The sequence below is a fragment of the Alligator mississippiensis genome, chromosome 1, assembly GCF_030867095.1.
Source record: "Alligator mississippiensis isolate rAllMis1 chromosome 1, rAllMis1, whole genome shotgun sequence".
Taxonomy (NCBI): domain Eukaryota; kingdom Metazoa; phylum Chordata; order Crocodylia; family Alligatoridae; genus Alligator; species Alligator mississippiensis.
The window spans coordinates 124,654,162-124,680,305 of NC_081824.1; the positions used below are offsets into that span (position 1 = coordinate 124,654,162).

The 26,144-nt window shown below is 37.3% G+C and overlaps 1 protein-coding gene and 1 long non-coding RNA gene across 11 annotated transcripts in view; both read left to right on the forward strand.

The window, feature by feature from the left end:
- LOC132243586 (uncharacterized) overlaps positions 1–4,461 on the forward strand; it is an 11,538-nt gene extending 7,077 nt beyond the window's left edge. Inside the window, exons 1-2 of the long non-coding RNA XR_009455242.1 lie at positions 1–270; positions 344–4,461. The exon at positions 1–270 is cut by the window's left edge and continues 7,077 nt beyond it. This is a non-coding gene — a long non-coding RNA (uncharacterized LOC132243586). The remainder of the gene's footprint in view (positions 271–343) is intronic.
- Positions 1–26,144, forward strand: part of UTRN (utrophin) — a 631,944-nt gene that overhangs the window by 313,197 nt on the left and 292,603 nt on the right. For all 10 annotated transcript variants that reach the window (XM_019488372.2, XM_014605522.3, XM_059713704.1 and 7 more), the window contains 2 exons: positions 4,564–4,718; positions 12,444–12,633. In XM_019488372.2, the coding sequence (XP_019343917.1) occupies positions 4,564–4,718; positions 12,444–12,633 (345 nt within the window). The remainder of the gene's footprint in view (positions 1–4,563; positions 4,719–12,443; positions 12,634–26,144) is intronic.

Sequence of the window (26,144 nt, forward strand, 5' to 3'; positions counted from 1 at the left end):
TATAGGGTGTGAAATGTGTGTGTATATAGTGTATGTATAGTGTGTTTGTATATAGTGTGTGTATAGTGTGTGTGTGTGTGTGTATAGTGTGTGTGTGTGTATAGTGTGTGTGTATATAGTGTGTGTGTGTGTGTATAGTGTGTGTGTAATGTGTGTATGTATATATAGTGTGTGTATAGTGTGCGTATAGTATGTGTGTAATGTGTGTGTATGTATATATAGTGTGTGTAGTGTGTGTAATGTGTGTGTATGTATATTTAGTGTGTGTATGTGTATATAGTGTGTAGTGTGTGTGTATGTGTATATAGTGTGTAGTGTGTGTGTATGTGTTTATAGTGTGTAGTGTGTGTAATGTGTGTGTATGTGTATATAGTGTGTAGTGTGTGTAATGTGTGTGTATGTGTATATAGTGTGTAGTGTGTGTGTAGTGTGTGTGTATGTGTATATAGTGTGTAGTGTGTGTGTAGTGTGTGTAGTGTGTGTGTATGTGTATATAGTGCGTGTATAGTTTGTGTATATATATAGTGTGTATAGTGTGTGTTTATAGTGTGTATAGTGTGTGTGTATGTATATATAGTGCGTGTATAGTGTGTGTAGTGTGTGTGTATATATAGTGTGTGTAGTGTGTGTGTATATATAGTGTGTGTATAGTGTGTCAATGTATATATAGTGTGTGTAGTGTGTGTGTATATATAGTGTGTGTATAGTGTGTCAATGTATATATAGTGTGTGTAGTGTGTGTGTATGTATAGTGTGTGTAGTGTGTGTATAGTGTGTCAATGTATATATAGTGTGTGTAGTGTGTGTGTATGTATAGTGTGTGTAGTGTGTGTATAGTGTGTCTGTATATATAGTGTGTGTAGTGTGTGTATAGTGTCTGTATGTATAGTGTGTGTAGTGTGTGTATAGTGTCTGTATGTATAGTGTGTGTAGTGTGTGTATGTATATTTAGTGTGTGTATAGTGTGTCAGTGTGTATAAAGTGTTTGTATAGTGTGTGTAGTGTGTGTGTGTGTATATATAGTGTGTGTAGTGTAGCAATGTATATATAGTGTGTGTATAGTATATATAGTGTGTGTAGTGTAGCAATGTATATATAGTGTATGTATATATAGTGTGTGTGTAGTGTGTGTGTGTGTAGTGTGTGTATGTATATATAGTGTGTGTGTAGTGTGTGTGTGTGTAGTGTGTCTATGTATAGTGTGTGTGTAGTGTGTGTGTGTAGTGTGTCTATGTATAGTGTGTGTGTAGTGTGTGTGTAGTGTGTCTGTATAGTGTGTTTGTAGTGTATGTTTATGTGTGTGTATAGTGCTTGTGTGTAGTGTGTGTGTGTATAGTGTGTGTAATTGTGTATGTGTATATAATGTGTGTGTGTGTATATAATGTGTGTATAGTGTGTATGTATAATGTTTGTGTGTATAATGTGTGTATATTTTGTATAATGTGTGTGTATGTGTGTATATAATGTGTGTGTATATTGTGTATAGTGTGTGTATATAATGTTTGTATAGTGTGTGTGTGTACAGAGTGTGTGTTTGTGTATAATGTGTGTGTATATAATGTGTGTATGTATAATGTGTGTATATTGTGTATATAATGTTTGTATAGTGTGTGTATATTGTGTATAGTGTGTGTATATAATGTGTGTATATTTAGTGTTTGTGTGTATAGTGTGTGTATATTTAGTGTTTGTGTGTATAATGTGTGTATGTATAATGTGTGTATATTGTGTATATAATGTTTGTATAGTGTGTGTATATAATGTGTGTATAGTGTGTGTATATTTAGTGTTTGTGTAGTGTGTGTGTATTTAGTGTGTGTAGTGTGTGTGTGTGTAGAGTGTGTGTATTTATAGAGTATGTGTGTATATAGTGTGTGTGTAGTGTGTGTATAATGCGTGTTGTGTGTGTGTGTATATATATAGTGTGTGTGTATAGTGCATGTAGTGTGTGTGTGTATATATATAGTGTGTGTGTATAGTGCATGTAGTGTGTGTATGTATATATATAGTGTGTGTGTGTATAGTGCATGTAGTGTGTGTGTGTATATATATAGTGTGTGTGTATAGTGCATGTAGTGTGTGTATGTATATATATAGTGTGTGTGTGTATAGTGCATGTAGTGTGTGTATGTATATATATAGTGTGTGTGTATAGTGTGTGTAGTGTGTATAGTGCGAGTAGTGTGTGTGTGTGTATATATATATAGTGTGTGTGTATAATGTGTATAGTGCGTGTAGTGTGTGTATATATATAGTGTGTGTATAGTGCGTGTAGTGTGTGTATATTTAGTGTGTGTATAGTGTGTGTAGTGTGTATAGTGCGTGTAGTGTGTGTATAATGTGTGTAGTGTGTATAATGTGTGTAGTGTGTATAGTGCGTGTAGTGTGTGTATATATAGTGTGTGTATAATGTGTGTAGTGCGTGTAGTGTGTGTGTATAATGTGTGTAGTGTGTATAGTGCGTGTGTATATATAGTGTGTGTATAATGTGTGTAGTGCGTGTAGTGTGTGTGTATAATGTGTGTAGTGTGTATAGTGCGTGTGTATATATAGTGTGTGTATAATGTGTGTAGTGCGTGTAGTGTGTGTATAATGTGTGTAGTGTGTATAGTGCGTGTGTATATATAGTGTGTGTATAATGTGTGTAGTGCGTGTAGTGTGTGTATAATGTGTGTAGTGTGTATAGTGCGTGTGTATATATAGTGTGTGTATAATGTGTGTAGTGTGTATAGTGCGTGTGTATATATAGTGTGTGTTTAGTGTGTGTATATAGTGTGTGTGTAGTGTGTGTATAGTGCATGTAGTGTATGTGTATAGTGTGTAGTGTGTGTATAGCGCGTGTAGTGTGTGTATAGTGCGTGTAGTGTGTGTGTATAGTGTGTGTAGTGTGTGTGTATAGTGTGTATAGTGCGTGTAGTGTGTGTATAGTGCATGTAGTGTGTGTATAGTGCGTGTAGTGTGCGTATAGTGTGTGTGTGTAGTGCGTGTAGTGTGTGTGTAGTGTGTGTATAGTGCGTATAGTGTGTGTGTATATATATATATATAGTGTGTGTGTGTGTAGTGTGTGTATAGTGCGTATAGTGTGTGTGTGTGTATATAGTGTGTGTGTATATATAGTGTGTGTGTAGTGTGTGTATATTGCATATAGTGTGTGTGTAGTGTGTGTATAGCGCGTATAGTGTGTGTGTATATATAGTGTGTGTGTAGTGTGTGTGTATATATATTTTGTGTGTGTGTAGTGTGTGTATAGTGCGTATAGTGTGTGTATAGAGTGTGGGTATAGTGTGTTTGTATATATAGTGCGTGTAGTGTGTGTGTGTGTAGTGTGTGTATATATAGTGTGTGTATAGTGCGTGTAGTGTGTGTATAGTGCGTGTAGTGTATGTGTATAGTGTGTAGTGTGTGTATAGTGCGTGTAGTGTATGTGTGTAGTGTGTGTGTAGTGCGTGTAGTGTGTGTGTAGTGTGTGTGTGTAGTGCGTGTAGTGTGTGTGTAGTGTGTGTGTGTAGTGCGTGTAGTGCATGTAGTGTGTGTGTGTGTAGTGCGTGTAGTGTGTGTGTATATATGGTGTGTGTGTGTAGTGCGTGTAGTGTGTGTGTGTGTATATATATAGTGTGTGTATAGTGTGTGTGTAGTGCGTGTAGTGTGTGTGTGTATATATATATAGTGTGTGTATAGTGTATATAGTGCGTGTAGTGTGTGTATAGTGCGTGTAGTGTGTGTATAGTGCGTATAGTGTGTGTATAGTGTGTGTGTATATATAGTGTGTGTAGTGTGTGTGTATATGTAGTGTGTGTGTGTATATATAGTGTGTGTATAGTGCGTGTAGTGTGTGTGTATATATAGTGTGTGTATAGAGTGTGTGGGTATAGTGTGTTTGTGTATAGAGTGTGTGGAGTGTGTGTATAGTGTGTGTGTTTATAGATTGTGTGTAGTGTGTGTATAGTGTGTGTGTATATATATAGTGTGTACAGAGTGTGTGTACAGAGTATGTGTATAGAGTGTGAGTGTAGTATGTAGAGTGTGTATAGTGTGTGTGTGTGTGTATAGAGTTTGTGTGTAGTGTGTGTGTGTGTGTGTATTATAAAAATAATACTTATCTATTAATTTAGCGAGTATGGTTAGTATTCCCTATGAAAAAAAGCATTTTCACATATATGATCTGATCCCGCATATTTTAATAGTGGGAAATACTTGTCTTATGGTATTTAGAGTTTTTATTTGGGATTTTGTTAAAAATGCTCACATTTTCTTTTTATGATGTGCTATACTTACCACAGATGGGGCCACAAAATGTGAAAGGAATAATATGGTTCTCTTGGCAAACATTTTTTTTTTCGTTCTCCAGTTCTGTTTTGAATGTGGTTGTTAGTCTCCCTTGGAATTTAGGGTGCTTCCACGTTAGGGCATTTACCAAAGACAAGAAGTACACATGTACACATTTCTTAAAAAAAAAAAGAAGATGTTTATGATAATTTAAAAACATTCAAGGTTTAAGGAATAAACCTTTTGCTCTTAATGTTGCTCTGATGCCCCTTTTTGTTTGTTTGAAATTGTTCCTAGTTCTTAATTCAAGATTTGCATAAAGGGGACATCACTGTGGCTGCATTCAATGATCTGTCCAATAAACTTCTGCGGGAGTACCGTGACGATGACACAAGGAAAGTAAAGGAAATAACTGACCATCTAAATACCTCTTGGATAAACCTGAATCAAAGGTAACTGCAGGCCTCTGCTTTGAATGTAGGTTGTACAGTAAATCTAAATCCTACTATTTTAAATAGACTAAACATAGGATGTCAAATCATAGTCATTAAAGTGCCCCATATGTTAACTAATGCCATGCCTTCTCTGGGGCATGTTGTCACAATTGTCAGAGAGTCTGATTTTTAATACATTTAATGATGGAGCTCCCACACTTGACCCTGGAAGATTTCTACAAACTTTTCAGTCTTCTTGTTCAGAATAAATAAAAAAAAATCAGATGTTGAGTCGCAGGTTTTTTTTTCTTTTTTTCAGTCATACAGCTGTTCTTATGTCTTCTTTTTTAAAGGCTATGCATGTTCAGCACTATGGGTGTCTGTACTCTGGGGTGGAGGGGTGTCTTAATAGAGCATGGCTCCTGGGCATGTTGCTCTAATTAAAATGCGCAGTGTTGCATGTATGCAGCATCCCACATTTCAAAATGGTTATGGAGGTGCTTTAACTAAAGCTCATTTGATGAGTTTTAGTTAAAGCACCCCCGATGCAAATTTTGAAATGCGGGATATTGAATACACATGGTCATGCTGCAGCACACTCGATTAATTGAGTCTGCTTTGACACGTTCTGATCAGAATGTGTTGGAGCACATGCAGAAAGATAGGGTGTCTATACATGTGATAGATTCCTTGAAGATGTTCCTCATCCTCCTTATTGTGTTCCTTTTAATTTCTTTACCTTGACTATCTAGTGTGAGGTACAGGAACTATAAATTCTCAATTCGAAATTTACTTACTTGCACTCATGAGTCAAGATGTATTTACTTGATATTGTTGAAAACCTCTTGGTTAATATCAGGTCACATATATTTGTGTGCATAATGCTGTTGTATCCAAGGTAATCAAATGCCCATGTACAAACCCTTATATTAGTAGCTGGCAAATGACTAATACAAGAATAGCATATGTCTGCATACCAAAACTTTAAAAGACAGTATGTGGTTGTAGTCAATAATTTATTGAAGGCAGGATCTATAGGGAGAAGCATTATTATAAGGAGAAAATAATTTAAAAAAAATATTTAAATGGTTAAATTTTAAAAAAGGCAAGTTTTCTGGGGGAGAAAAATGAGGAAGTTAGAAGCTAGGCTAGTGAAATTTGTGTAAGTGATATTATGTCCTGAGGAGAGAGAGGGAGGATATTTCAGTAGCAAGCAGTGGGTTTCAGAGGTAATTAAGGGAATAATATATAGAATTTTGTTGCTCTTCCTTGGAGGAAAAGTCTACCTTTGTAGTTTGTACATTTGATGTGGCAAGAAGTGTATACAAATAATTTCATAGTTATTTCCATTGAGAGATGACAAATGACATAAAATGCTTTGTAGCTCAACCTGCCTGATGTTTTTGAAAGAACAAAACTAAGCCTGTTTTTAAATAGTTCTTCTGATACAGGCTGGGCTTTTAAAAAAGAGTTTCAAATTCCATTGAAAATCATTGGATTATGGGCACTAAACTTCTTGGTGTTGAAAATTCCTAGCCATATTGTGAGAAAAGTCTTTAGCAATAGAAATTACAATAGAAATTCTCTTTTTTTTTTCATAGTATGGACTACTTTGTAGTGTTGAGGCCATCTCCAAGATGAGCTGTGCTCCTGTTACTGAGTCATGCTAGGATTTAAGATTGCATATAATCCCTGTGGCAGCAAGTGCAAACCATGTGTTTATCAAAAAAAAAAAAAAAGAATTAAACACAGCAGACTTGGAGCTTCTTTGTCTTCATCTTAATTTCCTTGTGCATCCACTCACTCCAGAATATCCCCATAGCTGTTCCCACTGCAGTTCTGCTGTTCAGGATTCCTCTGATGATCCTTGGCACATGTAGAGGAAGCAGTTTGTTTTCTAGATCAGCATCTACAGTAAACTCTAGTGGCATCCTAGTTCCATGCTTCAAAGTATTTTATCTAGAGATGCAGTGTCTGTCCAGCTGTCAGTGGGCCATTGGGAAGGCCTCTGTAGATTATTGCTGGGAACCTGTAGTCTTGAGTAAAACAAGAATTAGTTTTTGATTCTCTCGGGAAAGAAAACTTACAATAGCACTTGGCAGTTGTTCTTTTTCCATATAGTTACTGTTCATATATCACATAGTCTTAAAACACCTGAGAAGACTAGGTATTTTGCAGGGTGAAGCAGGGGAGAGATGAATTACAACTTTGATTATGCGTGGGTGTTAAGGGGAGAACTCCTACACCTGAACTAACTGGGTGAGGCAGACTGGGGCTTACCAACCTAAAACAGAGAAAAAGCAAGAAATGGAAATAAACAAGCTTTCAAGAAAGGCAGCGTTAAAGTGGCATCAAATAAGCACACTAAAACACTGAATGCCCCCTTCCAAATTGTTTTACATTTGCTTTGAAAGCAAAGAAATAAAAATCAGAATTTGTGTAACGCCTGGCAATCTAGGATGTCCTGATTCACAATTTAAGGTTTACTTCACTTAACAGAATTTGGATGGAGAAGGGATTGTTTGGTACACAACATTCGGTTTTATTGTTTATTATAAGCATAAATCTGTACTTTAAATCATTTGAGATGTGCTAGACTGTTTGTTCTGGCAACAGCTATGCATGGAGCATTCAGGACCAATATTTGGTTACTTCAGCTGGAAAAGTCACACTACTAAATAGCATCATAATCAAGCTATAAACAGAATTCCAGCGATGGAATTCAAAGTTGAAACAGCCTCATTTTAAAACAGTTGGCATTAATGATGCTTAGCTCTCCAGTTTGATGTGGTATAAATTAAATATGCTGTCCAGTGGCTATTAGTGTTTAATTTTCATATTTAAAGGCTGAAACTGATAATTTGTTAATATTTTTGTTGCCTCAGTAATGGGTTATACAGCAACCCAGATGCTCCTCCTTTACTTATTCTCTAAGATACACATTTGTACATACTGCTGAGTATAGATTTTTAGTTTGCATCTGAAAAGCAAGTGGATGAAATTTAAAATTGTTATTGGGCTAGGAAGAACTTGTACATGCAAGGGTCTACACTTTTATTTTTCTTCAGCATGTCTTCACTGATAAACTTGTCAAGTTTTCTTCTGCTTTCCTTTACTTCCGTGACATCATCTACATTTTTATGGAAGTCTGATGGTGCTTGAGATTTTAATTTTACAGTGCTGAAGACCCTTGTCATAGCCTCAGTTCTTTCAGTCCATGGCCACTGAATTGAACTCCCTTTCCCCTTTGCTGGTGCTTGCATTGGCTGCCGTGTGGCGTATAACATTCTTGTTTTTCTCAGTTTTGAATGGATGGTCTCTGGTGGAATGGAGCAAAAGTATGTGGGTCTCCTCTTAAGCAATGTAGATCACCATTAAAGTGCCACACAAGTCCTAGTTTTAAAACGCCCCCACAGTCTGCATCATCACTCACAAATCTCTTGATAGTACTCACACTGCTGGAATACAAACAGCATACTTAATGGACTGTTTTTCAGCTGTAGTTCAAATAGCATGAAAGTGATGTCTATAATAGGATTGCATTCTGTCCCTTAATTTCAGCCAAGCAGAAAGTTTGAGACATTAAAACTTAGTGCAGCAGCTATCATTCCTGAATTAACCTAAAATTTATACCTAATTCCATTATCTCATCCCGCCATCCAGTATACTAGTGCTTAAATATACAGATCTGAGTTAGTTGTTTTTATTCATCCTCATTTGAAGATCACTCTTTTCAGGCAATTCTTTCCATTTTCATTGCTGTTATTTCACCTCTAGCCTTGCCTTCCTGCTGGGGGAAGAAAATCTCTTACAAAGGGAGAGGATTTTGAAGTGAGAATTCCTAAATTTTTTGAACCTTTCATTCTTACCCTTTTTTTTTTATATAGCTTAGGTTGCTTTAATTCCTTTCCATTATTTCTACACCGTATTTTCATCAAACAATACCTTTATTCATTGTATAAGTATTCCATTATTATTTCTCGACAAGTAGGATGAACATTCGGCCATATTTTCTCCTGAGGCAGCAAGGAATTGAAGTCTTGCCCTGTCAGTAGTGTAATCGGTAGTAGCTGGAACTTGGAAGATGCAAGAGATGAAAAGTGTGCAAACAATATTACTTTTGACAAAACAGTTATTAAATAACAGCATTAGATTTTTTTTTTGCTCTGCTGGAACGGAAATATCTTGCTTTTTATGATGCTTTTTCCCCCTCTGGAGATCTAATAAACTAATTTACAGAACCACAAGCTTGATTCTGAAAGGAAGCGTGCACTTGCAACTTCTTGGTTGCAGTGCTTGATTTTGAAGATCTTTTCAACTATTCCTGAAATTCAGCCTTCTCTGGTTTCAAGTGATGATTGTTTAAAACTGCTTAGCAACATTACATGACCCAGTATGAGAAGGAGAGGGAAATAAATAGTAGTATTCTTCTAAAATATAAGAATCTACAGAAGCAAGAATGTGTATGCCTAAGTTTAGATTTTGACCAACAAAACTTGTACTTACAAAAGCCCCCGTACTTAAAAAAGTGACAGGTAGTGAAAACCTTGGCTTTACTTCACTTGGAAAAAGCAGCAATTTAAAAAATAAACCTTTTGGCATGATGCCTTGGTTTAGTTCTGACTTCCAGGATGGACGCTGTGTACTGAAAGGACAGCATAATTTCCTTATAGTAGAGGTTCTATACAAAGAAAGCATGTTATTGAAACTACTTTTTGACCTTAGTTTGAATTTGATGCTTTAGGAAAAAAAATCTCTTGTTGTACTATGTGCAACTTTGGTAATAGTTAAGAGAGAGCTATTTAATGTTGACCGTAGAGTTACATTTCTGTAACACATAAATTGCATCACATAGGCCCCCCTCTAACATGTTATATCTATTGCATAATAAATTCAGACTGGCTACATGTACAAATTAACTATCATGCCTTAAAAAGTTCCAACAAGCTATAAAGTTATTGCTCAAAATTGCCTAATAACTTTATAGCTGGTCTCTCTACAGTTTTAATTTGCATTTGTAGACAGTCTGCAGCTGGAAGACTGCAGGTGCTGCAATCTCCCAGGCTCTGGGGAACACAACACATGCCCAAGCCTGCGAGATCGCAGCCAATGCAGTCTCCTAGCTGCAGGGGTGCAGGGGCACTCCTGGCAATCTACCAGCCATTGGGCATTCCATGCACCACTGTGACTGGCATACCACAGCAGTGCCCCATGGCTATGGGGGCTGAGAGTCCTACAGCTGATGGGAGTCTGTCTCAGCTGTGCCCTACCTGCAGCCAGGAGCAAGAATCCCTACACCTGATGGGTGGGTGGCAGCCAGGAGCCCCATATGGTGCAGGGATTCTCGGTCCTAGTTGTGGGTGTGGATGATCCTACAATGGCATGTCATTTGGCATGGCAGGAAACACTATTGTGTGCATCACGCATTAGCTCCAGTCATGCCTTTACTTGCATGCATAGAAGGGGCCATAGAGTTTATATTTTTCTCCTTGGTGGAAAAACCATGAATAAAATAACTTTAAAACTATACAGCAGCTTCCAAAGGTTGCGAAACATCCTTTGTGATTTATTACGATGTCACCAGAGCACCTTAGTGTATGCATTAGGGCATAAAAGTGTGTGTGGTTATACACTTGGAAATCTTGTACGTTGACTGGAATTCCTTCGTCTGTAACAATCAGATACTGTCATACTTCTTGCATTGACATTTTGGTAGAAAGGTATTATTCAGTTAGTGAAGTTGGCAAAATCTTTTGCTCTATTAGAGATGGGCCTGAGCCAGTCCTTCCAAATGTGACCTTTTGATCTGTCTATCAAATGGCAGCAAAGTACTTGGGCTTTTTACTTATGTGATTTCAATTGGATAGGTGTTTCTTTGAAATTGGAATATTGAAATTTTGTTTACTCACTAATTATGAGCTCCTGTATACTGCATTGACTGTTCTATTAGAAATAGTTAAAAGATTACCAAAGAAGTAACTGCTGAAGTGTTCTTTATAGACACAGAGTTGAAACAGGTCCCCTATTAGAATTATCCTTTTGAAACTGTACATAATTTCATTTGGGCTGTGGCCAGAGAGGAAAACCACTAATGTTAAGCATAGCATTTCATTCCTAGGTCACTAAAAGCTTATCTGTATATCATTTTACAGATTTAATCTTAACTGCTTTTTAAAGAAAAAAAGGCCATGTTGGGTATAAGACCATGTGTCTGGAAAAAAATCATAAATGGCTAATGGTTTTGCAGCATGAATAGGAATTTATCCAGTAAACTTGTCAAAAACAAGTGTGTGCTATGCTGATATCAGTGCTGTGATCCTAAAAGTGTATCCTTTGTATTTGGGACAGTTGTGTTTTATTAGAGTATGGAAATCATTTGATTCTTCCAAACAAATAGAGAACATCTATTCTGCTTTATATTCTACTGCGCTGTAACTTGGAGAATGTACACAACTTTAGGAAACTGCTTCAATTTCGTTCTTACTGCTGCTTCCATTTCAGATGGTGTTTCTTGATAATGACCCTGAGAAAAGTGTTTGAAGTGTGGAAATAAGAGCTTCTCACACTTGTGATAGCCCAAGCCCCTTATGTTAATGCGTACACGGAAATGCTGGTTTTTAGTGGATAATTTCTATTCTTTCATGTATTCTTACATGGGATATGTGTGTGTGTGTGTGTGTGTGTGTGCATGTGTGTGTGTGTGTGCATGCACGCTTGCATGTGTGTGTGTAGTCTGCAGTACAGAACATGCATACATAGATACAGATGTGAATTTGATATCTTTTATTAGACCAACCTAAATGGTTGGAGAATAGTTATTAAGCAAAAAATAATTGCCCACCCTTAGCCTAGAGAGTAGGGGCAGGACTAGCAGCTGTAGCTGAGTTACCACTAGAGAACTGGTGAGCCAGGACAAGCTTCTACCCCTGCTCTATGGGCAGGGGCATGAGAAATCCTGAAATACTGGAGAACTTCAACTGGGGCAGCACATCTTTGGGGAGTGGCCACACCTTAATGGAAAGGAGCTGCGTAGCACGAATGCAAGAGACTCCTGCCCTGAAGTGGCTTAACTTAGAATACTCAAACCCACTTTAAGGCATCAACGCACAGACAATCCAGGGGTTCAGAGTACACTCAAAACTCTGAGTGTACTCTGAACCCCTGGATTGTCTGTGCGTTGATGCCTTAAAGTGGGTTTGAGTATTCTAAGTTAAGCCACTTCAGGGCAGGAGTCTCTTGCACTCGTGCTACGCAGCTCCTTTCCATTAAGGTGTGGCCACTCCCCAAAGATGTGCTGCCCCAGTTGAAGTTCTCCAGTATTTCAGGATTTCTCATGCCCCTGCCCATAGAGCAGGGGTAGAAGCTTGTCCTGGCTCACCAGTTCTCTAGTGGTAACTCAGCTACAGCTGCTAGTCCTGCCCCTACTCTCTAGGCTAAGGGTGGGCAATTATTTTTTGCTTAATAACTATTCTCCAACCATTTAGGTTGGTCTAATAAAAGATATCAAATTCACCCAAGGAACCTTGTCTGCCTATATCCTTAGACCAACATGGCTACAACCTAAACCCCTAGATACAGATGTGCCATTCTAGGAAAAAATAATGAAACAAGCAGGAATAGACTTCATAGTTTTCTTACTGCTTTAATGAAACAAGTCTTTTACAGTAGCTTCATTTGTTATACACACAGTGTATGTCCTATTGTGGGGAGTAACTGAGATATTTGCTTCCTTTTTGCTTCCAGAGCTGTTGATAGGCAGAGTGTCTTGGAGACTGAACTGAAGATAGCGCAGGCCTCCCTCAGAGATCTAGAGGGTTTTGTCAAGTGGCTTCAAGAGGCAGAAACTACAGTCAACGTCCTTGCTGATGCATCCCAGCGGGAGAGTGCTCTTCAGGACAGTGTTTGCATTAGGGAACTCAAGAAACAGATGCAGGTAAGAGCATTATGGGAATTATGAGTATTGTGTGGTGTTTCTATACCATTGAGAAGAAAAGGTGGCTTCTTACAGGGAAAAGGTGGCTAATCATCAGGAAAAGCTGCATCTTGTTTAATAAATCAATATTTAAAAATATGAAGAAAAATGGAAGGAGTTATTTATTTAATGAAATATAAGATTTTTTTATGAGGATTAAAATAGGGGTGTCCAAGCTGTGTTCTGAAGTCATCTCTGCCTCTCATCACTCTTTAACTGTTGCCTCTGAAGACAATTGTGTTAAGAAAATTGAATTTACTGCTTGTATTAACAGGAAATGTTGGAGATGTAAAGGAACTGAAATGGGCCAACACACAGTACATGAACCTAAGCATGTCATTGTTGAAATAAGATTGATTCTCTATTAATATTGCACTTGGTATAATCATTTCTACTTGTGTAATGGGTAATGCTGCTAAATCACCACTCAGCACAGGTGGTGAAGAGTACACAAGATGGAAGTCTGTAGTTAGTGGAAAGCCTTATTTTAGCATTTGTACCATAAGGTTTTGTGACCTCTTTGGAGCTGTGGCAAGTTTCTGTTTAAAATGGCTGAGTTTTTTAGGTTTCTTTTCTTGGGTGGGTGGGGGGGGGGGGGCACATGTAGCTGCTCTTTGTGGTGGAAAATGCATGTTGTGTGACAAGGCTGACACTGATTCTTGACACTTGCTTTGACTGCGCCCTGTCCACAGGGGAGAGGAAGGCTGAAATATAGCTGTCTAGCCACCCTTTTTAGTTCAGCACCCTTAAATGAGTCTTCATCTTTCTTGGGATCATGCACTCCGCTCTATATTGCATAGCAGAGGGAGCATAATTCCCTGAAATGAGTTTATGCACAATTTTAAGTTACCTTTCAAGTACGAAAGAAAGGTGTTAGCTAAAGCACATATCAAAGGCTCTTATAGCTGAATGACTTCTGAAATGAACCTTTTTTCCCTTGATAGCTTTCTAGGTCACTTTAAGTCTCTGATGCATGTCAGTCTTTTAAAACTATAGCATTTTATATCATTGCATTGGCATGTATAATAATTCCAAGTATGTTCCTGTCCTTTTTTTAGCTGTTATTTTTTCAGGTTTGGTTTCTGCACAGAGCAGTTAAACTTCTGTCTTATGCCTGTAAGAGAGTAATATAATTACTCCAGATTCAGAAACTTAGTATCTGCTCACCATAAGAAATATTTTCTTCTTCTTTCCTTCCATGCTGTGTTTTTATGTAGTGAGACTGAACTGCGTTCATCTCAGGATTTTATGTATTAAATGTACATGGAATCATATTCCTAAATCAAGTTGATTAAAAGCATGCACCGTGATTGTACCTTACTCGCTTTTATGAGAAATGCTATCTGAACAATGTATTCACTGAACAGCACTTAACCGTGGTTTCAGAATTGTGACATATCTTAGGTGAAACTTATGCTATTACCATATAAACAAAACCTGACTGAATATTTCTAGAAGCCTATTATTTTTGTTACACATGTCATGCCTTTTCAAAATAAGACCATCAGTTAGAATGGCACTTCTGTTTTGGTAGGTATCTTGCACTGCATTATTGCAAAGCTAATTTGAGTGGTTTGTCACACCGTAGTGTCAATAATCTGCAGAATGTGCAACCCTCTAATTTGCTTCCTCTGAGAGATTTTAATGGTAATAACAATTTAAAACAAAACAGTCCTATATTTGAGTAAGATAGAGGGCATGACTGTAGAATGATTGTGGCACCAGATTTCCTTGATTCCACCTCCCTCTACCTAGATATTGCAGAAGGTGTTCCTTTAGTGTTAGCATTTAGCTAGAACCCAGAGATGCCAGTTTGGGTTAGACTTACCATTGTGCTGGGTTTTGTGCAAACAAGTCATGACTCTCCTAAAAGAGCTTACAATCAGGTTTTGAAACAAAATCCAACAAGTGAACTAACAAACAATACAAAGTGGTATTTGGGTAATGTGAATACGATTCAATGTGGAAATGCTTATAAGTGGTTTAAACTGTGTGGGTTGCTTAAGAAAGAAATAAAAATAAATTTAGCTAGCCATAAGTCTAGACATTTCTGATATCTGATGCACAGTCATTTTGTGGATGACTTATGTCACCTGGTCGTAGAAGGAGATAAGATTGGTCAGGCAAGACCTACCCACAACAAACCCGTGCTGGCTACGCCTCAGGATGTTGCCATCAGCCAGTTTGTCAAGAATAGTTTCTGATAATTTTTTCCAAGATTTTCCCTGGGATAGAGGTCAGGCTGATGGGCCTGTAGTTCAATGGATCTACTTTCTTCCGTTTCTTGAAGATAGGCACCACATTGGCCTTCTTCTAATCTTCGGGAACTTTGCCTGAGCGCCACGAGTTCTTGAAGATCCACGCCAGGGGCTGACCTATGATGCCTGCCAGCTCCTTAAGTACCCTGGCGTGTAAAGTGTTTGGGCTGGCTGACTTGAAGGTGTCCAGCTTCTCAAAGTGTTCCTATACATGGCCTACATTGATGAAGGGTAACCATTCTCCCTCACCCTGGCCACCAACACAAAATATCCATTAAGCAGGTTGGCTTTTTCCTGGGTGTCAGTTGTCAGTTGTCCGATATGGTTTAGCAGGGGTCCAATGTTACCCTTGCTTTTCATTCAGCTTCCCACATATCTAAAAAAGGACTTTTTATTATCCTTGATATGTGTAGCTAGTTGGAGTTCAGTCACAGCCTTGGCTTTCCTGGTTCGCTCCCTACAGGTCCGGACCCATGCAGAATACTCCTGCTTTGAGGTGGATCCAGCCTTCCATTCTTTATAGGTTTTTCTGTTTAGATGCAGAAGGTCCACTAGTTCCCTGCAGAGCCAAGGGGGCTGCTGTGCCTTTCCGCTGAGACGGGATAGACTTTTCTTGTGCATCCAGGATCGCTCCCTTGAGGAGCATCCACTCATCCTGAACTCCCCTTCCATTCGGGTCGTGGTCCCTTAGGGCCTTGCCAACAAGCCTCTTGAGCTTGTCAAAGTCAGCTTTTCTGAAGTCGAGGACTTCTGCATTGCTGATTGACTTGCCAGCTTTACGGCAAATGGTGATGGCGATCAGCTCATAGTTGCTGTCTCCCAGCTTCCCTTCAATCATTAGGTCACTAATTAAGTCATCCCTCGTTGCTAGTAGCAGGTCGAGCAGCGCTTTGCCTCTCATCGGTCCATAGACTTCTTGAGTCAGGTAGAGCTCATCCATGCACATGAGGAAGCTTTGCGACCATTCAGATTTGGCTGAGTGCTCTTCCCACAAGATGTCTGGGTAGTTGAAGTCTCCCATGACAACCATGCACTGGGAGCATGGAGCCTCAGCCAGGCTCGACTAGGCGAATTCCTGGTCGCGCTCTTGATCAGGGCTAGGAGGTCTGTGCTAGACTCCCACCATTGTGTCCCCTGTGCCATGTTCACCATGGATTTTAACCCGTGCATTTTTGGAAAAGGGTGTATTAAAATGACATTAAAGAACCATTTGCTTCTCTGTGGACTGATGCAGGGGATGTATATTCTTCAAGTTGATCCCATTTGTCTGAAAGGGAGTTTACCAGCACTTGAGACCTTTAAAGCTGTACTTTGCATAAGTAGGGATGTACTGAACTCGAGAAGGTGGCTGACCAATTTCATGGGCAGATTCATGATTTCTGTGAAAATTGCACAGGTGTGAATTCGGTAGGTACATAAACCATTGGTCTCGGAGCTGTGTAATGCCTGAAGTTCTGGGAATTTGTCAGATCCTGAATGTTACTTTAATCAGTGCCTACATACCATGCTGATTGCTTCACAAGAAATATGTATATAGCTGCTTATATAATATGTGTACTTGTTTTTCAGTTTAAAACAGAAAGACTGATAGTTTAGCAACTGCTTAACATTAAAGAAAAAATGTTTGATATCTTGGTGAATAGGTGAATTAAGTTGTAGTTCTGTTCAACTCAACTGTGTAATATAAGCCAGTTGTCTTCATCCTTATCTTCACCCTCCATTATCTTGAAGGCGGTGGCTCTCAGGTTCTTCAGAATGTGACCTCATTTTACAAAGACAGATTTTGAGACCTCCCATCCTATAGTTTCTTGATAGTTTCTCCATCCTTCCATCTATCCACGAAGAAAGAGAAGATAGATAAGAAACCACAGATGTGTTAGCAACTTCCCTACAGGTTCAATACCCACATATAGAAATCTACCTTATAATTCATGTTGTTTAATATTGCTCTGTTAAGATTTGATGTTGTGTATTGTGGTTGTTTCTGAGGTAAGATGGTCAATGTAATATATTTTTTCTCCCTTCACTTGAGGCAGTTTGAAGATGTTGTGGTAATGGAAGCCATGTACATGTATAATAATTCAGTAATTTACCCAGGAATTGTGCATCTTTTCTCAATGTATGGTGCTTTAAGGCTTTGAGAGGACTATGACTTCATTTTTTTTTTTTTTTTATCAGTGTCCATTAATCTACCATAGTCTTGTCTGGATCTCCCTCTATCTTGTTAAGCAATACAGCCATCCAGTGTTTATTCTCCATTCTTCTTCCACCTGTGTTTGATAATCAGACTTTCTTGAATGTTTCTTCTTGCAGCCTTTGTACTGAAAATGAAAATGTATTTCACTGAACTAAGCAATAAGACAACAGTTGGATGTGGTTTTACTTTAATATGGCTCTCTTGTGGGGATGTTGATTATATTAAACCTGGAGTGTGTTGGGTGGTAGCAAGCCCCTGCCCTCCAATATTCTTAATCTCTTGAGTGTCTTACTGCTTCTGTTAAATAATACTGCTTTGTCATGGAAATATATCAAAATATTGGCTCTGGGGCTTTAAGCCTGTAGGGACCTTATGTAGTAAGGGAGCAGTATGACTTGATACATTTTGTTTGCCAAAATCATACCCTTATTCTTGTTTCCATTCCCTAATAAGTCATTCCAGGAAAGGTTCTAATTGGAAATGGCTTTATAAAAATACTCATACTTTCAGGTTTGGAAATTATTCATGTGGGAGCTCTTTGGATGAATTAGCTTTAAGAGAGTTTCATGGGAAAGAGGTTTTGCCCCCTGTAGTTTTTCCTTTTGTACTAGATAATCTAGCTTGGAGACCTGCCTGTATGTGATTGATTAGCCCTTAACGTATGGCTGATATAATTAGGGCAGGTATCCCTCTGGTCTTCTCTCAAGATTTATAATACAGTCTGTTCTTCACTCATTCTACAGCTCTGCCAGAGCTGCATTTAGTCTGAGAGAGAGAACATCCTTTTCCAGAGTGAGGGAGCGAATGCTGTTCAGCCTCTCCGTACAGAGCAGCTATAAGGGAAGAACTATTGCCATATGTTGGAGCTGTCTTCTCATAGGAATTCTGTTTTGTTTTGGCAGCTTTAGTGTTTTAATTAATAATTTTACGTGCTATTTAGTGCACTCCTGAATGGTAACAGAGACTCTGCAGCTCAGTAACTTCATTCATTCCCTGCACATGCTGAGCTGAGCAAATACTGACTAGGAGGATCCGGGAAGGCTTTTATTTTCTTGTATTATTTTTTAATGAGAGAAACTTATGCTATATCAACCTCCTTTGCCTTTGAACCATATAAAGCCTGTAGCTCTCAAAAGCAGTCCTGGAAGCGAGCATGCTCAGAAAGCTGGCAAATCATTGTCCAGTGACCAGGAGGAAATGATAGTTGCTTTTCATTTATAATGCAAATTCTGAGGTGTCTTCAGAAGTGTGGCAAACTTAAAATGATGGCTGTGGTGAGAACATCTCTGCAGAAAGTTGTGGTGTTGTTGCATCGCTTGCAAAGGATGGCAGTTTCTTCCCCACGTTACCAGAAGCTTTGCAAGGTGAGTAAGAAATGCAGAAATAGAACCTGGGGAGTCTCTAGACATGACTTGTTTATCTTTTTATCTCAGAAAGCCAACTTTGGGTGGCAAAAATGTATCCAATTCTGAACAGTGCATTTTTAAAGTTGTTACATGCTATTTACATATATGTATGTAATGTAGTGTTTAAGAATGATAAATAAGTAAATGTACCTTTAAATGCATTCACTGTTTATAATTAACAAAATGCTGTTTGTATCCTTTAAGCATGTGTGGAAGGAAACTGTTATGATCTATGCTCTTTTTTAAAAAGTGCCCCCCCCCAGGATAGTTGCTTACTGACAAACATTCTAGTAATTTAACTCTTAGATATCTTACAGGGTGCTGAAGCTTTCTTAAATCTCTTGCTCTTTCTATTCTGCTTCTGAGATTAACACAACTTTAAGCAAGCATATGATTTTGGCAGATTGGTAAACAGTATTACCACTCGCATCTCCCCTGTCTATTTGTATAGTTTTCTTCCACAAAATCAAGTAGTAAAGTGATGTGAAAATCATTTTCACATATTTGACAGCCTTGTCGTAAGAGTCCTGTTATCTCATTTTCTTGAGACTGGGTGTTTCTAATTTCAGCAGGACTGTAATGCTGTTGCATACTTTGCACAGGTACATCTGACAAACTTTGTTGTGGAAGTGTTTCAAGGTGCCCACTGAAAGTCCTTTTTAATTGGGATGATCAATCTGCAGATGTGAAACCTAACTGTGGGCTCTAGGTCTGTACTATATTTCTGCAGCCATTACTTAGGTAGATAATATTGCCAAGGTATTGCTTGTCTATGTGTAATAGTCATGCTTTGATGGATTATTGGAGTTTAATACAGATGAATGCCGTTTCATGACTTTGACAGTATAAAATTGGACAAATTCTCTCTCACACGAGAACTCTGGTGTAGTGACTTTTACCATGAAATCCATTGGTTGTCTTTGAACCTATTTTTGGCTATTGGTGTGTATGATGTTTAAATTTGTTTTTTGTTTTATGTTGCAAGTAGGTACACGTTGCATGTAAAGTACATGAAACCTAATCCACACCTGTAGATAGATCAAAAAGTGCTCAGGCTACAGTTTTGTTACAGTAGTAAAGTAAATGGCAGTAGCAAATCACTGACTGTTTTCTTCAGCGTTAGAGAGATTTTTTTTCTATTGGGGTAAATAAAGAAATGATTTAAGGTAAGAACACATTTTCCAAACTTGTATATTTTTATTACCTTTTCCTTACTTCCAAAGTTGACCATAAGGTGTCACAGAAGTAAAGTGTGTATAGGAAGAGTTCTGGCATATTTGGGAAAAATCATGCTCTCTTTATGTGGAAATTTGAAAATGTTCTCTGTTTTCTAATTTAGTGATAGTGTTTCAGTACAAAAAATTAATTGAGACCATCTAGTTTCTTGTATAAGTACAAATTATTACCATGTCTGCCTCAGCAGTTCTTGTTTCAGTCCATTCTAGAAGTAAGTATCTAATTTGTGTTGGAAGACAAATTAGTCATAGAAATAGGGCAGTTGCTTTTATTAATGAAGAGGACAATGTTTTAATTGTTTTATTGTTATAAAATTATAAGCAAGGTTGTAAACTTAGAATATCACTTACTCTTATTTTTATTTTTACAAATTTGTGTATTGACTGCTTTTAGCTGAATATCAGTAGAGTTGATATGTAATAACTGTAATAATTGTCTACTGATCAGAATGGAAGCCTAGGAACTAGTTAGACATATAATTTGCTGAGTTTATATTTACTCAAGGGATATTAAAAATCTTAGCAAACCAGTTATTAAAGCATATTTTCTGACTGAGAATCCATGCAGTGGTAGCCTCTGGGAAATCTGTATAGCTTAAAATTACATGTTGTATGTTTTTCTTGAAAAGCTATGCTGCTTAGTGTTCTTAGAGATAGCCTGGTGTTCAATTTGATTAGAGTTAGAATTAGAATTGCTCTGCAATGTTTGCCTGCCTGCACTGCTAAATCAGCTACTGATAGAAAAGAAGGAAATATTTACAGTCCCGGCCACTTCCAGCAGGTGTCAATGTAAGGCAGTGATATATGAGAAACTAGTGATGCAACTTTGTTCACAAGACAAAACTGAATGAAAATCACAAATTAAAACTAGCTCTTAAGGAAATCATTACTTGTACTCCATGTTGTTGTCTCCACCTCCTCCTATCTCTGGAAACAATATTCAAGCATGCACTTGTTTTGATTACTTGTGTACATAGAGGCTTAACAGCTAGATTCTGCACACAAAGTTACATAGTTTTTATTAAGACTTCTGAATATATTTTAGTGATGGAGCAAACTGGTGCATCACTGATATTTTTCTTGTTGCATAACCTAGCATATATGGCCTAAATCTCAAGGAAAAGAAGTCCCCTCTGAGATTACTGGGGAACTGGGAATGGAATTAATGTAAAAGAAATATGAATGATCAGACAAACTCAGTGGTTATCTGCATATGTGATTTATAAATGAAAATAACCAAGCTTTATCCTTAAATTGTAGAGTGAAAGTTAAAATAGTCTATTCTTTAATTTATCAGTTTTGGTAAAATAATAACCCAGAGTTTTTAGGCTGCAAATTTGTTAAAAGCAGAAATAAAAACCTGCCTTTCACTGAAGTACACACAGAGCACTGCTGACTTGGTAAAGGAAAAAAAACCTAAGTTTAGGTTGATATATAATTTCTGGTGGCCTTTTCCCACCACTTTATAACCAGGGAAGATGTTTTGTCTTCATCAGGATCTGCACTGCAACTTTGGTATATTTAAATTAATGGCTCATCCAGAATAATTTGGTACATTTAGCAGCCCAACTATAGCCTTCTGTTTACATAATGTAATAAAATTTATTTCAGCACATAGAAATGAATAATTGAGTATACCCTCCATAGAATGGGAAAAAAGGTACTTAGGTGTGTTTGTCTGAAGTCAGGCAGAAGAAGGCAGGGCACATTGCACATTAAATACTAAGTTATAAAGCTTTAAAGTGGTTAACTATGCTCTCTATATTTGTCAGATTCTTTTTATTAATGAATTCTTGTATCAGTGTTCAGAAGTAAGAGCAGGAATAGACTTAATTCCAAATTTATCATTGATGACCAGGAAAAAAAAGCTATAATCTTGTGGGAGATTATAAAACTCATAGATCTTTCCCAAGGAAGTTAGAATGGCATTTATGAAAATTAGAATGGCATTTATGAAAATACTGTAGGAAATTAGGAATCTAATGATATATCTCAATTGGGTACATACAGGGAATATTTGAAATTATGTTGATGGAAAATGATATTGTTTACTGCTAGTAAATGTTAAAAAGCAATTAGGAGGCCAGAATAGGAAGCCAGTTGGTATTTGTGAGACAGAGAGATAATATTCTTTTGGGTGGGAGGGGGGAAGTCGCAACATACATGAGAAAATATTCTAAAAAATCTATGTATAAAGTATCTGAAAGCTCAAACCTGATAAGACATTAATCTTCAGTCCTGAAGTGACGCATGATAGCTTACATGAGTTATCAGCTTCCTCAGTTGTGAAGATAAATGGCACATCAGAACCAAACATTTTGTGTTCTTTTTGTATAAATACATAGTTTTAAATTAAGTTCTCTGCTTTTGTACTTTTGCCTATAGAGGCTGTTAGTCAATTTACTAAGTGATTGTCATGTTAATAGTATATAATTTCAAAGGTAAATCAGAGTCTTCTTTCATGTCATGTTTATGATTGCTTTCTCTGGAAAGGACAGTTTGTGTTGAATTTTGGAAGTAGCAGCAACTAGTGGTTTTCATATGGAAGTTTGAAAAGCATTATTGGGATAAAGGAAAAAAAATCAAGGGATTATTGTATCAATTGCTTTGGGTGCCATTTTGGTTTCACCAATTTTGACAAAACCAAAATTTCACACTTGTTTCAACAGTCTAAACTTACTTAAAAGTTACTGATAAAGGAAGGGCAATCATCAAGTGAGGCAGGGAAGGAGGAGGACGAATGAAACAGGAACATGTTACATGCTGAAAGGTTGCTAGGATAGGAGAACAAAAAAAACATGCTAGAGCAAATTTTGAGGTAGAATCTCAGGATGTGTGCGGGCTGATTTAACTAGCTAGGTATTTGTTGGGTGACGAATATAATGCAATTGTCTGATCAAAGATGTATCTAAAGTATGCAGAGAAGTTGAATTATGCAGGTATTAACTTTATGATCTGAAAAGTAGGAAAGTTGGAGATATGTTACATCACTCTGCTTGTGTAAAGGGACCTTCAAGGGAGTACAAATGTAAGTTACATTTTCTTTAAGATTCCTTTATCCTGCCAGAGCTGTGATGGCCCATAATTGCAACTCAGGCCCTCTATTCTGATAGATCTACCACTGGAAAGGAGATTACTGACAAACATGATAATTAAGGAGAAACTTGGAAGCTATTACCATAAGGTATTTGAATAAGAAATGAATTTAAAAGTTGCACAAGTAGAAGGCTATTAGATGTCAAAAGATAATATTTTGAGGAATTTAGGAATCTAGTAAGCAATATTGGAGTGAGGCAGTGTTAAGATCCGCCTCCGTTAAAGGAGAAAGATGATGATAAAGAAGACAGGATGTTACTTGCGTTGAAAAATATTAATATTAACACCGATTAATTGGGGGTATGATTTTATGACATACCACACAGAAATCTGAAGATTTTAAAGTTCCTGTAAATAGAAAAGGTGAACCAAGGAAAAAAGAACCAAGCATGATATGGAAGTAATGAAGACTTACAGGACACAGTTAAGAGCAGCAAAAAATATGAGGATGGGATGTTGACCACGGGGGCTAAAGGGACCAGAAGATTCTTTCATGAAACTGAGGACAAAGGAGTGCTAGAGAGAGATCAATTAATATCCTAGAGTGAGATTAGATACCTGGCTATTGAAAAATGTATTTAAAAAGATAGATTTTACAAGAATACATGTTAACAAAAAGAGGTGTTGAAAAACATGGAAATCCTAGTGGTCAAATTTATTCAGCTGATCAAGTTACTATTTAGAGGAATGAAAAATTCATGTGATTTAATCCCAATACTTCTGAAAACTATGGAGGTAGTCAAAAACTAGAAAATTAATATGGATCTTCAAAGAATAAAAGAGAATCATCCTTGAAATCATAATCAAAGAAAACTGGTTAAAAGTCTACAAGCATAAGGATAAATAACAGCCTGTTGAGTTACTGCATAGTGCCAACTGAGATCATCTAAGTGTCTGCAATTAGGTCTGACAGGTCCTAATATTCTCAAACAATAGTGTAGAAAGGAAACAAAGAGTATACTGATGCTTAATTGGAAGAAGTTTTGAATAATAATGACAACAAATGAAAGAGACAAGTGAAATTGAAATATAGGTGAAAATATAAGAGAGATTCATGTTGGGGAAAATGAAATGAGGTCTACAAAAATAATATAAATAACAGAATTAAAAGAACAGTTTAAAAATAACCCAAGTGGATTACACTAAGCTTCTATTGACATTTATGTGTTTGTATTGGGAGAAGATGGATAAATAAGTGGCCCAGGACATTTTTTGAGTTGTATTTGCACAGGCAGTATGTCACAGGATATTTTCAGAACCCACGTTTGGAATCTGAGGTTGGTACCTGAACATCAAGGGACATCAAAGAGCACAAAATTGCCCTGCTTACGGAAATAGATGAAGAGTGCTGAAGTTGTAGAGCTTAGTCCTTTTGAAGGTGTCGGTAGTACAGACATAGTGCTCTCAGATGAGTGGGCAGATAGTGGTCTCAGATGTATTGAAGTGTGTAACCTCTCTCTAAGAAGAGAGAGATCATTTAACGTAACTGGGAAACTAAGAAAAAAAAGGGTGAGGGTAAATTAAAGGAAAACTACTTGACAGTAAAATCCAGTGCCTGTGACATGCTTTCCTAAGTGGTAGAGTCAGTTAGTGCTTGGCCCATTTTAAGATGAAACTAGACAATACCTGAATGGATGTTCAGTCGGAACCAAAGCCTTTTGTAAAATCTGGAATTAGGACCAGGTGACCTAGGAGGCTGTTTTCTTTTCTATCTCTGATTTCTGTGCTAATATTAGCAAGACAGTCTCTTACTTTCTAAAATTTCTTGTGAAATCAGGAATTTAGTTTTCCTCAAAATAACTTATTTTTGTTTTTACTATTTCTGGTGCTTTTTCAGTCCTACATTTTAATGTTTCAGAAGCTATTTATCACCTGCTCTCTGTAACTAGAATCCCCCTTTCAAATAAAGTTGTTCATCCTCTTGGAAATTATTATGAGCAGGATGGAGCTAAAATAATTGAAAATGGGGAGGATCTGAAACAAAACTTTGTTTTATCCCTTCTTCAGTTTTTATCATTGCTACAGAACTCTATAAAAATTGATGCACATGATTTGTTTATTAAAAGCAGCACGTGTTCTCTAGTGCTTGGTACATACCATGCTTTTCTAGAGGTTACTTTCTTTGGTAACGCAAGATTGTGAGGAGAAACAAAATGGGAGGGAGAACAGAAAAGGATGTACATTTTCATATTTTAATTACTCCAATTACTGCAATTAGGTCTGACAGGTCTTAATAGTCTCAAATAATAGTGTAAAAAGGAAACAAAGAGTATACTGATGCTAAATTGGAAGAAGTTTTGAATAATAATGGCAACAAATGAAAGAGACCTTTTTTGGGGCGGGCAAGCAGAATATAATTTCAGAGAAACAGAAAGAAGACAAGTCCAGGTGCTTTGTATTTTTTTAATGTTATTTCAGACACAATCTTAAACACATATTTCAGGACATCCTTTAAAAATCACCTTTGTCTCAGGTGTATGTCTAGGTTGTTGAGCTGAAAACGTTTTACCACCTCAGAAAGAATAAAAATAAAGATAAAATATAGAGTTGTTTTATTACAGTCAGTATTGGATTAATGGAAGAATTGAGTTCCATGAACTTCATGTGTTTACAGGAACTGGATCAATATTTGATATATGAGACCATCTATAGTAGTAGTTTACCATAGTTCTTTTTGATTGCAACTACTTTTCAGGGAAGGATTTTTTTATGTCAGTCCTACTAGGACTCAGTGGTGGGATAACCCTGCCCAACTTGTATACTCTAGCACAAAAAGGCCATAAGTTCATATGTTTCCTGGTGTTTAGTATTTTTATCATCATTATAGTGCCTAGCTGGCTAAATGACTGTGGGGTCTTGTTCATTCCTTATTTTGAAACTTCCTGTCTTGTTATACAAAGCATCTGAACAAACATCAAGGGCACTACATTTGCTGTGTGTTTGAAAAAAAACGAAACCAAGCAACCTCTTTTGAAGGTATGAGCCTTCCACAGCCAGCCACTAGGAAGTCTGATACTGTCTGCATACCTGTATATACTCTTAGCTCTCTATTTTAATTGGAGCAGAGAGCAATGAGAAAAAAAGTCCCTAGGTCACGTATGAAGCCAGATATCCCACAGTGCAGCTTGTGATGGTAGTTACTAAAGACATGCTTTGGTTTTGCATTACTTATGACTCATGACATATGGTAATTTGCTATAGGACACTTTATATTAAAGCAAAAATTATTGTTGTTTTATTGAACTTGTGTATGTAAATTTAGTAGTGGTGAAAGGTTTTA